Consider the following 20,497-nt stretch of genomic DNA (forward strand, 5'->3'; position numbering starts at 1 on the left):
TTGGAGAGATGGCTGGACAGTTAATAACTTTAGCTGCCTTTCCAGAGCAGTGGAAGTTCCGTTCCCAGCACCATTCATGGCAGTTTACATTGATCCAACAGCCTCTTCTGACCTCCATGAGCCCTGAACACATATACATGTAGGCAAAACGCTAGTTGATATAAAATAAATAAATAAGGGGTTTATATATAGTTTTTATAAATAGTTACCCAAAAGGCCATATCCATTTAAAAATAATTATAAGAATGTGCAGTCAATATGAACAAAATCTAGTCTTTCAGAAACTAAAGGGGGGAGATTATTTTTGATTTGGTTTTTGTTTGTTTGTTTGGTTGGTTGGTTGGTTGGTTGGTTGGTTTTTTGGTTTGGTTTGGTTTTGGTCTTTTAGTACTTAAATCTCTTTATTCCCATTTCTTTCTTTTGGCTGACTTTTATTCATATATCTGTTCTTATATTTTTCTTCCATATGAAAGGTGTCATGATCCTTTTACTAAAGAAAACCTCCATCTGCCTTTACCACCCCACCCCACCACCATCTCTCAGCATCAGGCATTAACAAGACATGTTGCCAACCCTCTTTAAATCCACTTCTCTGTAAATCGACATGTGAGGTTTTAATTGTGTTGTCACAGCTTTCTCTTTTCCCGTCAGTAGAGTTAACACTCTTTTACTGAGTCCAGATGATGAGTCTTGATTTTATGGCCCAGCGTGCATTGTTTGTGATTCATGTCAGAGTTCCTGTCAGAGTTAACTGCTGGTGGACCTCCTCCTCTCCCAATCTGTTCCAGCTCATCAGCCTCCATTTCCATGGCGGACATTTTCTCTTTAAGATTTTATTGTTTTACTTTATGTGTATGATATCCTAGCTAGCTTGCTGAAATTGCCTCCGTACCCATCAGTTAAATATAAAAGCTTTATTCAGCTGGTGTCTCTCCCTCAGCGCACATGTTCACACTGGCCTTCATGCTGATGTTCTTAGTAGTGCTGTCAAGAGGTCTGATGCTGGCATCAGGGAGCAGTAAAGCTGTTGTCCTTATTTTTCTAGAAAGTAGAAAACCCTGATGAACTGGCAGAACTGATCAACATGAACCTTGCACAACTTTGCTCACTTCTCATGGCTTTATGGGGACAGTTTCTGGAAGTCATAACACTGCATGAAGAATTAAGAGTACTATTAGCACAGGAACACCATACCTTGAGGGTAAGTTAAAGAAATGCCCTTTTATTGAATATTATATATCTTTAGGAATTTCTTACAAGTAAAAATATTCTTACTTAATAATGTAGATAAGTGTAGAAGAGAGACATCCTTATGTTGTTTGATTCTAAAGCTGATAATAAAGTAAGACAGTTCATCAAACATTACATTTCAGTGCCAACTCTGCTAATAGAAAACTACCTGAAGGTGAATAAAGTATGAATATATATGATAGGAGATAGTGCCTAGAACCCAAAAGCAGGAATTAGAAATAATTAACCAAATAGGCATCTCTGATAGTCTCTTCTTCTTTCATTTCTTTAACCTCTCTCATCAGAATATATATTAGGAATTTTGCAGGTTGAATATAGACCTACAGTGGCCCTTATACAGAAAGTTAAACTATTTCATCATATAGCATGTACTAGTTACTGAATTCTGTGTAAGTTAGATCATGTACTGTGTGTGTCCTCTTATATGCTACTTTTTTAACTATCTGCCAATTGTTGATTTTCTCATGTGTTATGTACCATTTGAGTATATACACAATTTGTTTTGTTGATAGACATCTAGATTCTTCCTGAGTTTGTAACTATTGCAAACCAAGAACAATTTCTCTGAAGAGGACCATTTATCCCTAATACTTCAGTATGCATTTTTCAAGATCAGGAACACTTATCCATTATAGTAGTCAACCTTAGAAATTTTTATACTGATATAATAATGATGTGTAGTATCTGGCCTATCTTAATTAAATCTTTTGTTGGTTTGATCAGATACCCTGATAGAGGCCACAAAAGAAAGAAGGGGTTTACTTTGTCTTAAGGTTCCAGAGAGGCCACAGTCTGCGTGGCTTGGAAAGCATGGCGTTGGGAACGTGCGGCCTATCAGTCATGTGGCATCAGCCGTCTGAAAGCCGAGAGAGTGGGGGCAGACTGTAAACCTTCAAGACTTGCCCTGAGTGACATAGTTCCTCCAGCAAGACTTCACATCCTAAAAGGTCCATAACCTTCCAACAGTGTCAGCTGTCTAGTGACCATGTGTTCAAACACATGAGCTACAGTCAAAGCACAATGTGGCCCGTATTTAAATTTTACCAGTTGTTATGTGCTATTTGGCAACCCCGCCCCAGTCCACATTTGCAGGATCAGACCTAGATTCACACATCGCATTCTCTTTTAATGGCCCTTTAATTTCATCTAATAATCTCATGTCTCTTTGTCCAGTGGTTACATAGAGTACCCTCAGTTTGCTCTATCCTTCCTAGTAAGTAGAGTAACATGGCACACTGTAAGTAGGGATGTTGTAAATCATTTCTTTTTTCAACAGTTTGATAGATGACATTTTTCTAAGGAGTTTTTCTATTTTGCCTGCACTTTTAATTTTATTATTATCACATAACAGAATACTTCATTTTTTAAAAATATCTGACAGATCTGTAGTGTTTTCCACCATTTATTACTAATATTTTTATGCCCTTACCTTTTTAGGGAATGGTCTTAAAGAAAGTCTTTCATTTTATTAGCATTTTTAATGGACTATTTTTTCATGTTTTTACTTCTGTCTTTGATGTGTTTTCTGTTTTATTATTATTATATTTCAATAAGTAGGGTTATTATATTGAAAACTAATTTTTTAGGGTTCTTCCTTAGAAATCCTTTTATAAAGATTAGTTGCTTCTCTAAAAGGCCTAATATGAGATTTTGCAGTGGATAAAATAGTGTAATTACAGTATCCACCTTACTAATGATTTTCTTTAGCTTTGTATAGTAATTTAAAATGAATAGCTCAATAAATGCAATCTGTATCTTTCAGGCAATTTTCATTAACATTTTTTACCACCAAGATTTTGAACAGGGATGAATTTTAGTAGAAATAAAACCACTTTTCGTTGTGCGCTCATACTGCTGAACTGTCTTTTACTCAGTGCCCTTTGGAAATTAGGACTTCTGTGAGGTCTTGGGTGCCTCCTACATAGGTCAGTGCATCTGTTGGCATTGTTTATATAGCCATTCCGACTGGAATGTGATGAAATAGAAAAGCAGTTGACATTTTCATTCTAGTGACTAAGGGTGTTGAACACTTGTTTCAAGTGTTTATTGACTGCATATATTTCTTTTGAGAACTTTCTTTTCTAATAGTTCATTATTGCAAAGTTTAGATAATATACTCAACCTGAATATGTGGGCATCCTATTCTACTAAAATTCTTAGAATATTAGATTTGATATTGAGAGGTCCCAAGTTGTATTTTTATTTCTTTTTTATGTTTTTTACGGTGTACTTTTCTTTTTTCTTTTGTTTTTTGTGATAGTGTCTTACTTTGTAACTCTCTCTGTCCTGAAACTCAAAGAAATCTGCCTGCCTCTGCCTTTCGAGTGGGATTAACGGCATGTGTCACCATGCCTGCAGTAGGTTTTTTATATCAAGTAGTTATAGCTGGGCCTGATAGTTTATGCTTATAATCCCAGCACTGGGATGACACAGTCAGGCTGGCTGTGAGTTTGCCATCAAAGTGAACCACGTAGTGAGTACCAAGGCTACAGAGTAACACCCTGACTCCAAATTATAAACAAAGCAAGCCAGCTCTTATGTGCAATTGTCTCTGCAAATCTTCATGTTCTTTTTGATGGGTGTGTTTATGTCGTTAGCATGGTGATGCTTTCATGTCAGAATTCATGAAATTGTACTTGAAATGTGTGATGCCATAACTCATACACCTCCAGAGAACTATAAAAATGGTGAGTGAGGGATGTAGCGGGGCCTCACATGAATGTGTGAGAGTTCAGTTCCAAGTACCAGGAAGAACAGGAGGGCTAACTAAACCTTAATAAAGTAAGAGAATAAAATAAAATGTCTGTCACATGTCCGAAAAAGTTTTTATCTTTGTTAATTTGCTTTTTAGAAGAGATGCATATCATATCAAGAAATGAGCTAGAATTGTATATGATATTAAATGTGAATCAGTTTTTGTGTAATAAAGCTTTATTGTATCCTCCTGTAACACAAAGAGCAAAGAATATATTTTCAAAAAACATTTGTAAAGTGCTACATTTTTCAGGGTAATATAACCATAATCTATCATATAGAAAGCCTGTGCTCAGCATCAGACTCTGCTGTACATGAACACATATAAAAATACTAGAACAAATTCCCTTAGCAGTTTGAACCACATATTCAAGTAAGCCCAGGAAAGAATATTTACCTCTTTAAAAGCATTAATATTATATAGCCATTGAAAGTTCATCTTTTTTCTATTTGCTAAAATTTCAATAGTTGTGATAGTGCCAAGTAAATGAATTTTAAATTAGAGTATATTACAAACTTTTACAAACTCACTTTTGTAAGCAACTGTAACAAAGTAGTAATATATATTTCTTGTATCCCCTAAAGTTAAATTTGGAAACCTAACAAATTTTAATATTATGTGTTGCCATCAGGTGGCAGTCATGCATTAGTTATGGTGACACAGTACAATGAATAGACTCATTCATGGCATAGCATCCCAGTGTGTAATTGTAAGAAAATGAAAAAAGGAACCTCATATGAGTACATAGAGGCATGGAAAGATTTCTAATTGCAGAATCTTGATGTAGAAAGACAAAAAGATAAGAACTAGAGTGTAAGATTTTTAGTTTCCCAAATCTGTACTTGAAATGGGTTTGTCACTTATTGCCTGTGTCTCCTTGGTTCCCCTTCCCATAGCCTCCTCACTGACTAAATGAAGATATCTCCTCCATAGCCCTTTTAAGATTTAAATCAGGGCCTTAGCACAGAGCCTCCTAAGTAAGATACTAGCAAGAAATACTACTTACTATAGGAATCAGGACGGTGAAGGAGAGAAGGGGAGCCACTCGCCGACTCTGGAAATCCAGTGGGAGCTAAAGAGAAGGAAGGTTGCAAGAGATGAAAGAGGAGTCTTCTGAGGAGCAGGCAAAGAAGGAAGAGAGGGGAAGGAAAAGGCTGGATATTGTGAAAATACAGTATGGAAATGTTATAATAAAACCTCTTTCTTTGTGTACTCAATATAATAAAATACATGCTAATCCTTTATAGTCACCAGGGAAAACAAACTCTAGACAAACAGGCAGATATTTTCCTTCATCCTTCCTTTCGTGCGGAGAGAAACATGAGGTAAATAGGTGATTAGAGCACATTTGAAAGTAAAGACCGCAGCACACCCTTCTCAGCAGGACCTCCCCACTGTCTCTCTCCATGTCTGTGTTAGACACCACAACATGGTTCTCTGACTTCCTCACATGTGCTGTGGAACAAATAAGTGTACACACACACACACTCTCAACATAATATGATTTGAACATGTAACATATTTCTCTTCCCTCTGTGTACCCAAATAAGATCTTTTCCCTCTCTTATTTGGCTTAATGGTGTTCCATTATCTAACAAAACCTTTCTTTTCATGATTAAAAATATTGGCAAAATAGTCATCAAATTCAATATATATTTTTCAAGTACATTCTTCTATTGCATGCCAAAATATATTAGAGGGTATCTTCAAAACATACCTCCTCTGGCATCATAGTGCATACCTTTAATCCTAGCACTTGGGAGGCAGAGGCAGGTGAATCTTGGTGAGTTAAAGGTATACATAGCAAGCCTGGTATACATAGCAAGTTCCAGGCCAACTAGAGATAAACAGTGAGAGCCTGTCTTTAAAAGGAAAATAAAACAGTTCCTAGGAAGGGGTATGATTTGTGTATAGTTCTCCTAAGGCAGAATGCAGTGACCATTAGAACAGCAGTTACAAAAGCGTGTGTTTATATCTATCCATACTAGAAGCTACTGTTGCATGTGTGCTATGTTCTTCACAATGCCATTGCACAAGTATTGAGTGCAATTTGAAAGTGCATCACCTGAAACTCAGAGTCAAATGCCCAAAGTCACAATGCTAATACATTACTCAGTTCGTGGTCATATACTTAAATGCCTGACAAATAATGTGATGAAGTTAGCCACCCGGGATTTCCCTCCATCATTTCCCATGTGTTGGGTACTATTCTGGATGCTGTAGACAAAGCAAGTGGTACAAGTACTATCCCTACCTTAAGGAGGAAAAATGATATCAGAATGTAAGTCTAAGTTTCTCAGTTCTGTTTTTTCTTTCTTCCATACCATATAGAAATATAGTGATTTAGGAACACTGAAGGAAAGAAGCATAATTCTCATGGGAATGGTTTTTGAATGCCTACTGGAATCAGCATCCCTGCTTGCTAGTCTATACCAAACTGACTAGTGGAACATACCTTGTTATCAATGTTTCTTTTTGAAATTATTTAGGTTCGCAGATTTTCGGAGGCATTCTTTTGTTTTGAACATCCAAGAGAAGCTGCCATTGCATACCAAGAACTTCAGTAAGTAGCACAAATCCAAAATGCAGATAATTGTTTTTTCTTTTACATAAGATGTCTTATTAATGACAAACTTCATAGTATTTAAGGCAGAAGAAAAGGTTTAATTTAGGAATTTTTTTTGAAAGTCCCTTTCTGTTGAAGAAAGGTATAATGGACTTGCACTGTGTCCCCTTTGATAGCACTGTGTAGCTCTTCACATGCCATCGTCTTCCGTCCTTGCTTCCTCAGGTCAGAATAGCTCACAGTCATCGTTTTCATATCGTGTAATTGGCACTGCCTTCCGTCACATAAATGATACACAGTTCAAATGTCCAAATAGCTGGGCAGTAGTGGCACGCACCTTTAATCTTAGCACCCAAGAGCCAGAGGTAGATGGATCTCTGCCTGGTCTACAGAACAAGTTCCAGAGCAACTCTTAAAAACAAAACAAAACCTCTGAAACTTTGTTTGCCTTCCATCATTCCTACTGAATATGGTTAGGTCTTGTTTTCGGACTTTAAAGGGGTGCTTGAAGTCATTTCCCTGAGGAAAATAAAACAGACACAAAGAAGTGAATGCTGTATCAGTTTTTATATACGAAATTTTTAAGAAGCAAAACTTGGGTGAAGAAAGTCCAAGCAGTGGTTCTCCTTGGGTTGATAGGGCTGGGAAATTAGGAAAAAAATGTGAATAGATGGAAATATTTACTCTGTTGTATATTTCTTTGTCAAATTATATAGGATATATATTTCAGTTCATACATATTTTACCTTCTAAAACACTTATGAACAATAACTGTGGGCATAAGAGGTAGTCAGAGTTGAAGTGTAAAAATGGGGCAGGTGTTAGCTGTTCACTCTGGGTGATAGTGATAAGTAAATGCAGTTAACTACTCTATTTTGACTCTTTTGAAATTTTTATTAGGAAATTTTTGGATTTTTTTTTTTTGTGTGTGTGTATGTGTCTGAATGTTTTTATCTGAATGTATGTATGCTCACCATGTGTAGGCCTGGTCATATTGTAGATCAGAGAAAGGGGTCAGACCTCCTGGAACTGTAGTACATAAGTTACAGTTACATGGTTGCAAGCCCCCATGTGGGTGCTGGGAATCAAAGAGGGCCTTTTACCAGAGCATTAAATGCTCTTAACCACCGAGCCTTATGTCCAAGCCCTAGAAAATCTTCCTGATCACTATTTTATGTTAGGCTTTGTGTATCTTGTTTTAAATAGATGTTCAATGTATTTATCAATAACTATTGGTAAAGCAGCCTTGTGAAACACACTTTTCCCCTGTGTTCTCATTAAGTAATTAGTAAGTAATTAGCATTGAACTTTTGATACTACGTTCATACAATAGAATAGGAATTAGCTTGTCAGCAAACTGGAATTTTATGACAATAATTTATTATTAGTAAAGCATAATTTTTATTTTGCCAGTTTTTAATCTCTGACCAAGAAACTTTTCCCAAGGACACCGTATCTTGAGGAAAGGGGTTAAGACTGGTGGGGGAAGAGAACAGGGTAGATTTTAAAGTGGAGGTGGGTGTAATTATTTTTTCACTACAATCTGACTTAAGAATATTTTTCAGTGCTCAGAGTCATCTACAGATGTGCACCGCTATCAAAAATACTTCCTTCTGCAGTTCTCTTCCACCCCTACCTATTGAATGTAGTGAATTAGATGGAGATCTCAATTCATTACCTATAATCTTTGAAGATAGGTATTTAGATTCAGTTATTGAAGGTAAGTATAATCTAACTAAAATACATAAGCTATGTATGTCAATTTCAGCATATTCTTCCAGATATACATAAAACCATTCCCTAATATTGAATCATTTCCCCCTCTAGTTTTGTTTACTTTTGAGGAAATTAGAAAGTTGTAGTTAGAAAAAGTAGTCTCGATCCCTTGAACTCTCACCCTTGTTGTAAACTGGAATCTCTTTTTCTTTGGATGAAAGACTTAGATGCGCCCTGGATGGGAATTCAGAGTCTTCAGATAACAGAGGCCAGTAGCATGGATAAACATGAGACTGAAGAGAGCTCTGTAGCAGGACTTTCTAGCCCAGAGTTGAAGGTCAGACCTGCTGTTGCCTCCAGTATTTGCTATACAGAAGGTGAAAAGCAGCTAACAAAATCTCTAAAAGGAAAGAATGAAGAAGCAAATAAATCCAAGGTTAAGGTCACTAAGCTCATGAAAACAATGAAACCAGAAAACACAAAAAAGTTAATAAAACAGAACTCTAAAGATTCTGTGGTTTTAGTAAGCTACAAATGTTTGAAAAATACAACATCAAGTGATCTCACTAAATGCTTTGAAGGCAATCCTTCACATAGTCAGGAAGAAGGTCTGGATCCCACAATATGTGGATATAATTTTGACCCAAATACCTACATCAGACAGACAAGTCAAAAGGAAGCTAGCACTTTGCCAGCTAATACAGACAGAACTGAACACAAGTCTCCAGATACTGAAAGTATGCAACCAGACCAGTTCGATCTTCTGAACTCTGGCAGCCTAAATCTTTGTGCAAATTTGTCCATTTCAGGTAATCTTGGTATCTCCCAAGACGATAGTGATATCTCACATGTGGAGCACAATCTGGCATTTAGAAGTTCATCAGGTGATTGCCATGACTATCGAACAACTCCATCTTCAGGAGTTAGAACACTTGAAGTCAAGCCCAGCAGTAAAGAGCCTTTCAGTGGAGAGAAAATAACTGTTAAAATAGGAGCTTGGGCAGAGCTTCGAGAAGATGAACTATTTGTGGATAATTTACTACACAATTGTGAGTCCTCAGAATCTAATGGTAAATCCAAGTCTATAGAAATAACCCTTGGAAAGGATGGTTTACAGGAAACAAAGTCTCACTCTACTGAAGAATCATTAACCAAATTGAGAAGTCATCTACCTGCTCCTTCTACAAAAGAACATCATGTTGTAGTAAGTGGTGACACAATGAAGTTACCAGACACTAATGCCACATATGCTTCCTCTAGATTTTCAGACTCAGGTGTGGAAAGTGAACCAAGTTCTTTTGCAACACATCCAAATCCAGAAATACCCTTTGAAACTCTCCAAGGGCCAGGTCCTTATAATAATGAAAGATTATTTCCTCAGCTTTTGATGAAGCCTGATCACAATGTAAAATTTTCACTAGGAAGTCACTGCACTGAGAGCACAAGTGCTTTAAGTGAAATACAGTCATCTTTGACATCCATCAACTCCCTACCTTCTGATGATGAATTGTCACCTGATGATAACTCTAAGAAATCTGCTGTGCCTGAGTGTCATCTAAGTGATAGTAAAACAGTTTTAAATCTAGAAACGATGGATCTGTCAAAGTGCGATGATTCTAAAAAGTCAAGTATTCTTTTGCAGCCGCAATGTGTTGTATTTTCAGAGCATTTGGACAGTGAAACTTTAGCAATGCATTCCTTAAATCCAAGTAGTAAAGACCCTTTAGAACTTGCTTTCTCAGGTGAAGATACTGCCAGTGATGTGAAAAGTAGTTGTGACTCCAAACCTAATTTGGATACTGTGCTTAAAGGCTCCCCGAGCCATGATACATCTACTAACTCTGCAGAAACAGCAACAACACTAAGCTCAAAGCTGATTTGCTTAGGTACTCCTTGTGTTGTTTCAGGTTCCGTTTCTACTAATGCGGAGCTTAGTGAAGATAGGACTGTGGGAAAAAAACATAGTGAGCCGTTAAATCACAAGCAAATACACTCAGAAACCCCTGTTATTGAAAATGACCCTCATCTGAGTCCAGATGACTCTATTTCCAGTAGTACTGATGTGGTAAAACAAGGGCTTGTGGAAAATTATTTTGGATCTCAGAGCAATCCTGATATTTCTGACACGTGTGCTGTTAGCTACCACAGCTCAGTTAGCTCTCAGAAGGAAACCTGTGAAAAAGGAATTAGTGATCTTCAGCAGGAACAAGGCAAAGAAGAAGAGGAGGAAGAGGAGCAGGATCAACAAATGATTCAAAATGGGTACCATGAAGAAGCAGATTTCTCAGCTGCAGACGGAACAGTAAGTGCTCACTATGCAAGTGGAGATGTGCTACGAGAAGAGAGACACACACAATGCGAGAGAGTGAGCAGTGACTATCTGAGGGCTGCTGTACCTGTTCCTGCTGTCTGTACTTCTGGTTGTTTGTCTTTCCCATCTGCTCCACGAGAGTCTCCTTGTGGTGGTAAATATCCTCCTAGAAGTAAATTTGATGCCATTACAAAGCAGCCAAGCAGCATTTCTTGCAACTTCACTTCTTCATCTTCCTGGTATGAAAATTCACCAAAACCTCAAATACATGCGTAAGTAATGAAAATATTGTGTGCTAAGTGTGTATCTAGAACACCAGATATAGTGCCAAAAGATGGAATCTTTTTGTTCCCTCTGACAAAACATGCTCCTTTTTATTAATTGTTAAGATGATGAAATGGGTACAGTATGGGCAGACCACTTCCATATCGCCTGTTGTGTGGTTAGACACTTTGAGCAGCTTTATGTCAGAAGTGCATCATCACTAAGGTTAAAACCCTGTATTTGTTAGTGCATCATTTCTCCCTATAACCTCAGGAAAGAGCTGGGCTTTATGAGTACATGTGAGAAATAGGGTAATATTGAGTAAATGAATGACATATTTGTAGAAATTCTTAAACATACCCAATCCTAGTTGCCTTGCGTAAGTCAGTAGTTTCCAGTAGCAGATTGATCTGTCTGCACTGGCTCCTAAAATCTACTTCAGCCTAGACCAAATCATGATCTGTGAGTTGAGAAGTCGGAACATTGTGTACAGTAGATTTTTAAAATTCACAGATCACTCTGGTTTGTGTAGAAACTTGAGATCTATAAAACTTAAAGCTAGAATGTGGTCTCAAGAACAAACTAAAGTTGCTGCCACCTTTTGGGTTCTTCTCCTTTTTTCTGGGGCACGAGAAAGCAAAGTCTATGTGTCTTCGCCCAGTGTGTACTACACAGACTACTCTTGATCATCGCCTTCATTCCACTTTCCTCAGCCAGATGAGGGTCACGCTAGATAGCAGTGCTGATATTTAGTCTTCAAGCTCAGTTTGTTATCATGCCAGATACTGTATGCTGCCCGTTACAGCCTTGTGCCTCTCTTGGTGCTGCTCCTTACTGGTATTTTTAGGAAGTAATCCACCTTGCTTGAATACCATACTCACTGTTGTGCTTTCCAGAATGGCTTCTTTTAAATTGTAAGAGAGCAAAGAAGAGAAAATGTGATTACATGATAAATAGCAGATTGCCATTTTCCAGGACTTCTTTTAGCTATTCTGTGCATGCAGTATTAAGTTATACATAAAGCGTAAACCACTTCTGACATTTTCATAGCCAGTCCAACGTTATCAGACTATTTTAAAGTGACTTCAGGCTTAAAGTGTTCATTTTTTCTAATTAGAATATGTATTAAGAGTAGCAAAATGTTGCCCTTTAATAAAGTCATTTAGATGACCCCATGTGGTTTCATAATTTTTACAAATATTGCTGAACTTACTTTTTCTGCACTTCTCTAAATTCACTATGTTCTCTTGTGTTTCTTAAAACGGAGTGATTGATCTTTAGTAGTGAATATTTTCTGTAATATTTCACTTCAGCTTCCTTCAGGCAAAAGAAGAATTGAAGCAACTTAAGCTGCCTGGGTTCATGTATAGTGACGTTCCTCTCCTGGCACCCTCAGCGCCTTACTTTAGTGTGGAAGAAGAGGATGGTTCTGAGGACGGTGTGCATCTCATAGTCTGTGTCCATGGTTTAGATGGTACGTGTCAGCCATTGATGCACCCTATGGCAACTCAATAACTTTTCCTAATAGGACATTTAGTTACCTGTAACCTTTTGAACTTGAAAAATGGTGAGTTGCTAAGATTAATGTATATTACATTATGAAACAAAAATATGCTTAACTTTACTAAATGTAATATTAGATTTTCTTTTTGTTGTTGGTTTTAAGTAAATTTGCCATGAATCTGACACTCATGTAAATGTTTTAATTTTTCTGTATTCTGGATGATTTTATCAACTACACCCTCAGCACTGTCTCTTTAATAGTTTTTCTATCCTCTTTTTAGCTTCTTAACCTTTCAGACTGAAAAAAAATCTGTTACCCTTACTAATCTAAGACCTCACTAACTTCATTCTGTAGTTTTGTGACAGTGACAGCTGCCATGGCTACTTAGGAGCTTTGTCTTTTTGGTTGATAAGCTGTTAGAAAAAGCCAACAGTTTCTAGATCAGCATTACAGAGGTTTCTGTCCTGCCCGATCCGGCAGCCATTAAGTCCCAAGGAATCATACAGAGGTCTACATTAATTACAAACAATCAGGCCTATTAGCTCAGATGTCTTATTAACTCTTATAACTTATATTAGCTCATAATTCTTGTCTGTGTTAGCCACGTGGCTTGGTACCTTTTTCTGCAAGGCAGTCACATCTTGCGACCTCTGCATCTGGGTGATGACTGCAGAGGGACCTTTCCTCATCCCAGAATTCTCCTCTTCTCATTGCCCCACCTATACTTCCTGCCTGGCTACTGGCCAATCAGCATTTTATTAAATAAATACAAGAAACAAATCTTTACAGGGTAAAACCATTGTCCCACAGTATATTACTGTAATTGTACAACAAATTATTTTATGAGATATAAAAATATTAAACAAAGATCTTTTTTTAAAAGACCTTTCAAGAAATAAAATACATTCAATACCAACTTTTTCACCCTATCCTCAAATACTGAGATGGGAAAGATTATCTCCTAAAGAAGCCTTCTTCACAGTTGAACTCCTGGAAGATTTCATTCAAATACGGATTGTCTGTGCATCACATCAGTTGGTTCAGAACAATAGGAAAGAGATGGAATGCAGCCCTTTCTTTGGTTACCTCAACTGTGGTACTAAATCTGGTGACAACAGTATACCAACGCTCCCCTAAACATAATAAATAAAACTCTAGCTAGCAGCATCAATATATGGAATTTTATAACAAAATTTAAATTTCCAGAATACAAAAATAAATATAAAGAAATTTCTTTAAAATGTACTACATAAGTAAATTAGTAAGAGTAATTGATGAGATGCAATAGCCATTTCTAGTGAATGAGTATGCACCAATGATTATAAGTTATTAAGTAGAACTACTCTGTAACCCATAAATGATTAATCGATTATATTTTTAAGCCATATAAAACTTATACTTAATAATGAAAGTAAGAGGTATTAACCTTAAAATTTGGAATAAAAAGGTACAATATTTTAATTAGGAAATATCTAAATGATAAATATTAAAAGAGTAAAATAAAATTGAACATTTGATAATAGTATGTCTATATTGCTGATAAACCAAAGAAATCAGAACAATCCACTAGTTTTTTAAAGATGTTCTATATTTTATACCTATTTGTTGTTTTATATCTGACTTAAAAATATGTTTACAATGTATTTTTAGTTAACAATTGTTAAATTATCCTAGCCACCAGAGAAAATTCAACAGACTAAATCTAAACTACATCAAGATTTGTTCCATGGTCAGCTAGGGCAATGGCAAAGAGTAGGTCAGTCATTTACAGATGCTGTATCCTCTTAGTCCCTAAAGTGGTGTGCTCTTAGGTAGATAAATAAACCAAAACATCTTAAGAAATAAACTTGATAAATAAAATAAACTTCAATAAACTTGAAAAGACATTGGCTGGGAACTCTTTTACACAATATATTGTTTATCAGCAAGTGGATTAAGACATGAACTTCTTGTTTCCAAAAACCGTAAAACTGCATGATAATTTGCATGGCATCTTTTACTTACCTCATCCTTTAAACATCATTTTTCATCTTCTAGGAAACAGTGCCGATCTCCGACTAGTAAAAACATACATTGAACTTGGACTGCCTGGGGGAAGAGTTGATTTTCTTATGTCTGAGAGAAACCAGGTAAATAGGCAGTATTTTTAGTGGCAGCAAATATTCTTGTGCCAGTTCCTATATTTTGCTTGCTGTAAAATGCCTGTAGTCTTGAAAATACTTTTCTGACTTTTGTGAAGTTTGCTACCAACTTATATGTTGAGGACGTACAAATGATATACCTTTGACTTACGAGTTCTCTTTTGCGTATAAAACATTCAGAGTTCACATTTCTATACAAAAATTTTATTAATTAAGCTATTCTTAGAGGCCCTACTTTAACAATTTAATACTGCTAGCCTAAGGTATAACTAAATGAAGCAAGTTCTGTTACAGGATACTGAGGTGCCTTTCCCTAGAAACTCTGCTCTTTTTAATACAGTGAATGCTACAGTCACTAACTTCCCTAAAAATGAATTTAACTATATTGATGACACCTAAATAAAATATAATATGATTATATTCTGTTTTTCATGTTTGGTACACGTTTTAATATATAATATGTTTTCCTTTTATTTAGAATGATACTTTTGCTGATTTTGACTGCATGACTGATCGCCTTTTGGATGAGATCATACAGTATATTCAGATATATAGTTTAACAGTCTCAAAAATAAGGTAACATGTTATTACACAGTCTGTTCTACTTCTGTGACTTACAGAACTGAACAGTCTGTAGTACTGTTCACCTAATCTGAAGTATAAGAACGGGCTGGAGAGACGACTCAGCTGGTAGCAGTGCCTGCAACCAAGTAGGGCAGCATGTATTCAAGCTGTAGGACCCAATGGTTCCAAGAGAGAACTGACATCCACATGGACACCATGGCACACATGCATACATATATATCCTCACAAAATAATTTATTTTAATAAAATATGGGGAACTAGAACACTAAAGGAAGGGAAGGGGGAATATATTAGAGCCAGGCAGATTGGCTCAAGGTAAAGTGCTTGCTATGCAAGAATGAGGTTCTAAATTGAAATTCCCAACACCAGGTAAAAGCCAGGTGTGGTGTTGCACTTCTGTCAGTCTGGTACTGGGGAACCAGAGACAAGTAAGTGAACTCTGAAACTTGCTTGTCAGTCGGCCTAGCCAGTTTGTGAGTTCTGGGTTCACTGAGAGATCCTGTCTCAAGAAATAAAGTAGAGAAAAATTAAAGAAGATAGTTGATGCCAGTCTCTGGTCTTTATATATGTATGCACACATATATATGTACCTGTATGTACATGCATATAAGCATGTATACATGCATTCACCACTAAGGACAGATTGTATTGTCTTATTATATAAAGTGTTCTGAATAAGCTTTATAAACAGAAAATAGATTATGGTAGCAGATACTATATCTGTGCCTTTCTTAAATAGTCCAGTATCATATAATCATATACAGTAGCTACAAGAGTCACAAGTTTCCAACAGACTGAAATATTTGAAGAGATGCAAATGCTAGTTACCTTGATTTACTGATGATACGATATGTGTGTGTGTGTGTGTGTGTGTGTGTGTGTTTTGGACTGCCACATTTCAACCCACAGATACATATAAATAACACGTGTTAGTTAACATTTTAAAATTAGTTTTTATTTAGTGTTTTGGGGGTGTATATGTACATGCAGATGCACATGCATGTGTATTCACACACAAGGAAACCAGAGGACAGGTGCAGGTATCAGTCCTCAGGCACTGTCTGCCTTGTTTTTGAGACGGGCTCTCTTGTCATCACCAAGTAGACCAGACTGGCTGGTTAGCTGGCAAACACCTAGCATTCTCCCTGTCTTTACAGAACATTCAAAATTCTTAGTATTTCAAAATAATCTCTGGTGTATCAGGTTTGGAAGGTTTCTTCTGGGTTTTGTTGTTGTTGTTGTTGTTGTTACTGGTTTGTTTCTCTCTTTTAAAACAAATTGAGAAAAATTATTGTTTCTGTTTCTTTCTTACAGCTTTATTGGACATTCATTGGGCAACTTAATAATCCGTTCAGTACTTACAAGGCCAAGGTTTAAATATTACCTCAGCAAACTTCATACTTTTCTCTCTCTTTCTGGGCCTCACCTTGGCACACTCTACAACAGCAGTGCTCTTGTTAATACAGGTAAAAAGCTTATTGTTCTCTATTAAAAAAAATATGACATGGGCAGATATTTTAAATATAGTTTTAGAATTTTTTGCTGTTTATTTTTAGAGCCAATTTTCCCACACTTGAAGTCTCATAAAATGGAAGATAAACCTAGTCTACTTTGTTGTGTATATTAAATAAGTTAATAAAAAAAATTTCAATGTTTGCTCACAGCTCTTCCCTGTGTGCTAGCCTGGCCATTTTTCTGAGTTCTAATTCAAGCTTAACTTGGGGACTGGAGAAATGGCTCAGCAAGTTAAGGGCACTCTTGGCTCTTGCCGAGGACCCGGGGTTGGTTCTCAGCACCACGTAGTTTCTCACCCAGGTCCCGAGACTCCAACAGGCCTGCATATGGTGCACATGACTACATGCAGGCAAGCGTTCATACTCATAAAATTGCCGGGCGGTGGTGGCGCACGCCTTTAATCCCAGCACTTGGGAGGCAGAGGCAGGCGGATCTCTGTGAGTTCGAGACCAGCCTGGTCTACAAGAGCTAGTTCCAGGACAGGAACCAAAACCACAGAGAAACCCTGTCTCAAAAAACCTAAATAAATAAATAAATTTTAAAAGTGTAACTTCACCTCTTTCCCATTCCCGATCTTTGGATTGCAGTCAGAACCCCAAGTATGCTTGCACTGATACTCCTGTCTTGCCACTGTCCACCTCCCTGTGTACAAGCCGCATGCAGACCTCCATTGCTGAGTATGCCTGCTTTTTTGGATCTGTCTTAGTCCCATTTCCTATTGCTGCAATCAGATACCCTGACAGAAGCAGCTTAAGGAAGGAGGGTGTAATTGGCTCATAGTTCCAGGCTGTAGTCCATCACAGCCTACCATACCTTTACTGTAACTACCGATAGACTAAAAACTCAGTTCATAGGCATTGGATCTGCTGTGGTTGAGGCTTTCCTCCTTTTGCTTCCTTATCAAATGATATAATGTCCCCAAGTTTGTTCTTTGTATATTATTCTGTATTTTGTTACTAGCAGAATGAGCCACCATTAAGCTGTGGTTAATGTGTACTTGCAGATATGTTTAGAAGTGCTTGTAAATATCAGTGAGTAGAAGTACTTTGCAAATAAGTTTTTATTAGCCAACAAAATGTTAATGTATGATGTGATGTCTTTAAATGAGTAGATATGAGCATTAATAACTTTAGCATATATTACTCTCTTTTATATTTTCACATATCATATTCAACTTTCTAGGTCTCTGGTTTATGCAGAAATGGAAGAAATCAGGCTCTCTTTTACAACTGACATGCCGAGATCATTCAGACCCTCGCCAAACATTTTTATATAAGCTTAGTAATAAAGCAGGTAAGTATTTAGCAACAGTTTAGAAGTCAGGCTTATAAGCTAGCAGATTATCAGGTCTTTCTGGTGATGAAAATATATCATTCAGCTATAATTTGGGAAAGAAATAGCAGAATCTAATGCTAAGCTAGTAGATTAGTTTTTAATTTCTTACCAGGAGATATTGATAATCACTGTTCTCTCTGGCTGTGTGCAGAGTATTTTCTAGTACCATGAACACTAGTCAGTGGAAGTAAAGGCTCTAGGTAGGCACCAGCTCAACCTCTCTGTGTCTGATGACATATGTAAGTGTTGCCGTCAACAGTAGGCGTTACCATCAGGTTATGGAGCTCATCCGATACCCTTGGCAATAGTCTGTGATGTGTAGGGGTTCCGTGGGTCTCCTTGGTCAGTGACCCAACAGTATTTAACCTCTTCCTGGCACTGGAGGTTTTACTTGGTAGAAAAAGATACCTAGTGGGGTATTGTTTGGTGACTTTATTAGGATCCCTTTTGTATGTGTGTATAGTTTACAAAGCTTCTACAGTAGTAGGTTTCCAGGTGGTTATTTAATGGTCTTTTAGTGTGCATTATTCCTCCCCGTATTCCATTCTTTGCCCTTCTCTTCCACCCCCCTTCCTGTTTAATCTTCCATTCTAGTTTTTACTTTGTCTCTCCAGGACAGTATATTCTATTTTTTTGGAAGATCCTCTTTACTAAGTACCTGACCTCTGTGTTTATATGGATTACAGCATACATTGAAAGCTTAAAAGCAAACATTCACATATAAGAAAAAAACATAAAATATTTGTCTTTGGGGGACTGGGTTACTTCACTCGATTTTTTTTAATAGCTCCATCTATTTACCTGCTTATTTTTCTTAAGAACTAAATAATACTCCCATCAAGTCGGGCGGTGGTGGCGCACACCTTTAATCCCAGCACTCGGGAGGCAGAGGCAGGCGGATCTCTGTGAGTTCGAGGCCAGCCTGGTCTACAAGAGCTAGTTCCAGGACAGGCACCAAAGCTACAGAGAAACCCTGTCTCAAAAAACCAAAAAAAAAAAAAAAAAAAATACTCCCATCATGTAAATGTACCACCTTATATTATTTATCCATTCATCAGTTGATGGACATCTAGACTGTTTAAAATTTTCTGACTGTTATAAATAGAGTATCAGTGAACATGTTTAAGCAAATGTCTCTGTACCAGGGTGAAGTATCCTTTGGATATATACTCAGGAGTAGTATAGCTAGATCTTGATGTAGCTCTATTCCCAGCTTCCTGAGGAACTGCTGCACCGATTTCCACAGTGGCTGTATAAATTTGCACTCTCACCAGCAATGAATGCATCCCCTGCTTTCCCCACATCCCCACAAACATGTGCTGACATTTGTTTTATTGATTGTGGCCATTCTAACTGGGGAAAGATGAAATCTCAAAAGTAGTTTTGACTTGCATTTCTCTGATGACTAAGGATGTTGAACATTTCTCAGCATTTGTGTTCATCTTTTGAGAACTCTATATTTAGTTCTGGACCCCATTTTTAATTGGGTTACTTTTCTTCTTGATATTCGTTTTTCAGTTCTTTATACATTTTAGATAATAGCCCTCTACAGACATGTATTAGTGAAAATCTTTTCCTCTTCCATAGTCTTTTGCTTTGTCCAAATGATGGTGTTCTTTGCCATATAGCAGCTTTTCCGTTTCATGATATCCCATTTATCAGTTGTTGGTCTTAATGCCTGCGCTATCAGTGTTCTGTTCAAAATGTCCTCTCCTCGTGCCAATGACTTCAAGCCTATTCTCCAGTTTCTGTTAGATACAGGATATCTGCTCTCACGCTGAGGTCCTTTCAGAGTTGAGTTTTGTGCAGGGTGTTAAATAGGGATCTATTTGCATTCTTCTAGATACAGCCATCCAGTTTGGCCCGCACCGTTTGAGAAAGATACTGGCCTCTCCACTGTGTATTTCTGGCTACTTTCTCACAAATCAAGGTTCCATAGGTGTGTGAACTTCTGTCTAGGTCTTCAGTTCAATTCCATTGATCAGTGTGTCTTTCTATGCTAATCCTATGTTTATTTTTATTGTTGTTGTTATTACTATACCTCTGTAGCATAACTTAAAATCAGCGATTTTGTACCTCCAACAATTCTTTTATTATTTTTAGAATTGTTTTAGCTATCCTGGTTTTGTATTTTTGTATGAAGTTGAAAATTTTCTTCTCAATTTCTCTAAAGAATTGTGTTGGAACTTCAATGGGGATTGCATTGGATCTGTAGATTGCTTTAGGTAGGATGGCTGGCCATCTTTACTATGTTAATCCTTTTGATCCATGAACATGGGAGATATTCCTTCTTCTGGTGTTCTCCTCAGATTCTTCTTCAGTGTCTTAAGTTTTTATTATAAAATTCTTAGTTTTATTTAGTTAGTAATCCCAAGAATTTATTTTTTATGCTATTGTGGAAGGTATTGTTTCCCCAATTTCTTTATCAGTCTGTCATTTGTATATTGGAAAGCTACTGATTCGTGTATGTGTGTGCTAATTTTATACTCTGAAACTTTGCTGAAAGTGTTTGTCACCTGTAGAAGTTTTCTGATGGTGTTTTTAGAGGCTTTTT

General features: G+C 37.0%; 1 protein-coding gene across 7 annotated transcripts in view; it reads left to right on the forward strand.

Annotated features, from left to right (window-relative positions):
* Fam135a (family with sequence similarity 135 member A) overlaps positions 1-20,497 on the forward strand; it is a 74,159-nt gene that overhangs the window by 47,388 nt on the left and 6,274 nt on the right. For 5 of the 7 annotated variants that reach the window (XM_041655782.1, XM_041655785.1, XM_041655783.1 and 2 more), the window contains 9 exons: positions 1,046-1,201; positions 6,496-6,569; positions 8,138-8,292; positions 8,510-10,871; positions 12,177-12,337; positions 14,405-14,496; positions 14,987-15,084; positions 16,408-16,559; positions 17,791-17,901. In XM_041655782.1, coding sequence (XP_041511716.1) covers positions 1,046-1,201; positions 6,496-6,569; positions 8,138-8,292; positions 8,510-10,871; positions 12,177-12,337; positions 14,405-14,496; positions 14,987-15,084; positions 16,408-16,559; positions 17,791-17,901 — 3,361 coding nt within the window. The remainder of the gene's footprint in view (positions 1-1,045; positions 1,202-6,495; positions 6,570-8,137; positions 8,293-8,509; positions 10,872-12,176; positions 12,338-14,404; positions 14,497-14,986; positions 15,085-16,407; positions 16,560-17,790; positions 17,902-20,497) is intronic. The other 2 variants (XM_041655786.1, XM_041655787.1) reach the window with 1 other exon arrangement.

This window comes from Microtus oregoni, unplaced genomic scaffold (genome assembly GCF_018167655.1).
Source record: "Microtus oregoni isolate MIOR12 unplaced genomic scaffold, Mior012 000007F_ref0000211, whole genome shotgun sequence".
NCBI lineage: Eukaryota > Metazoa > Chordata > Mammalia > Rodentia > Cricetidae > Microtus > Microtus oregoni.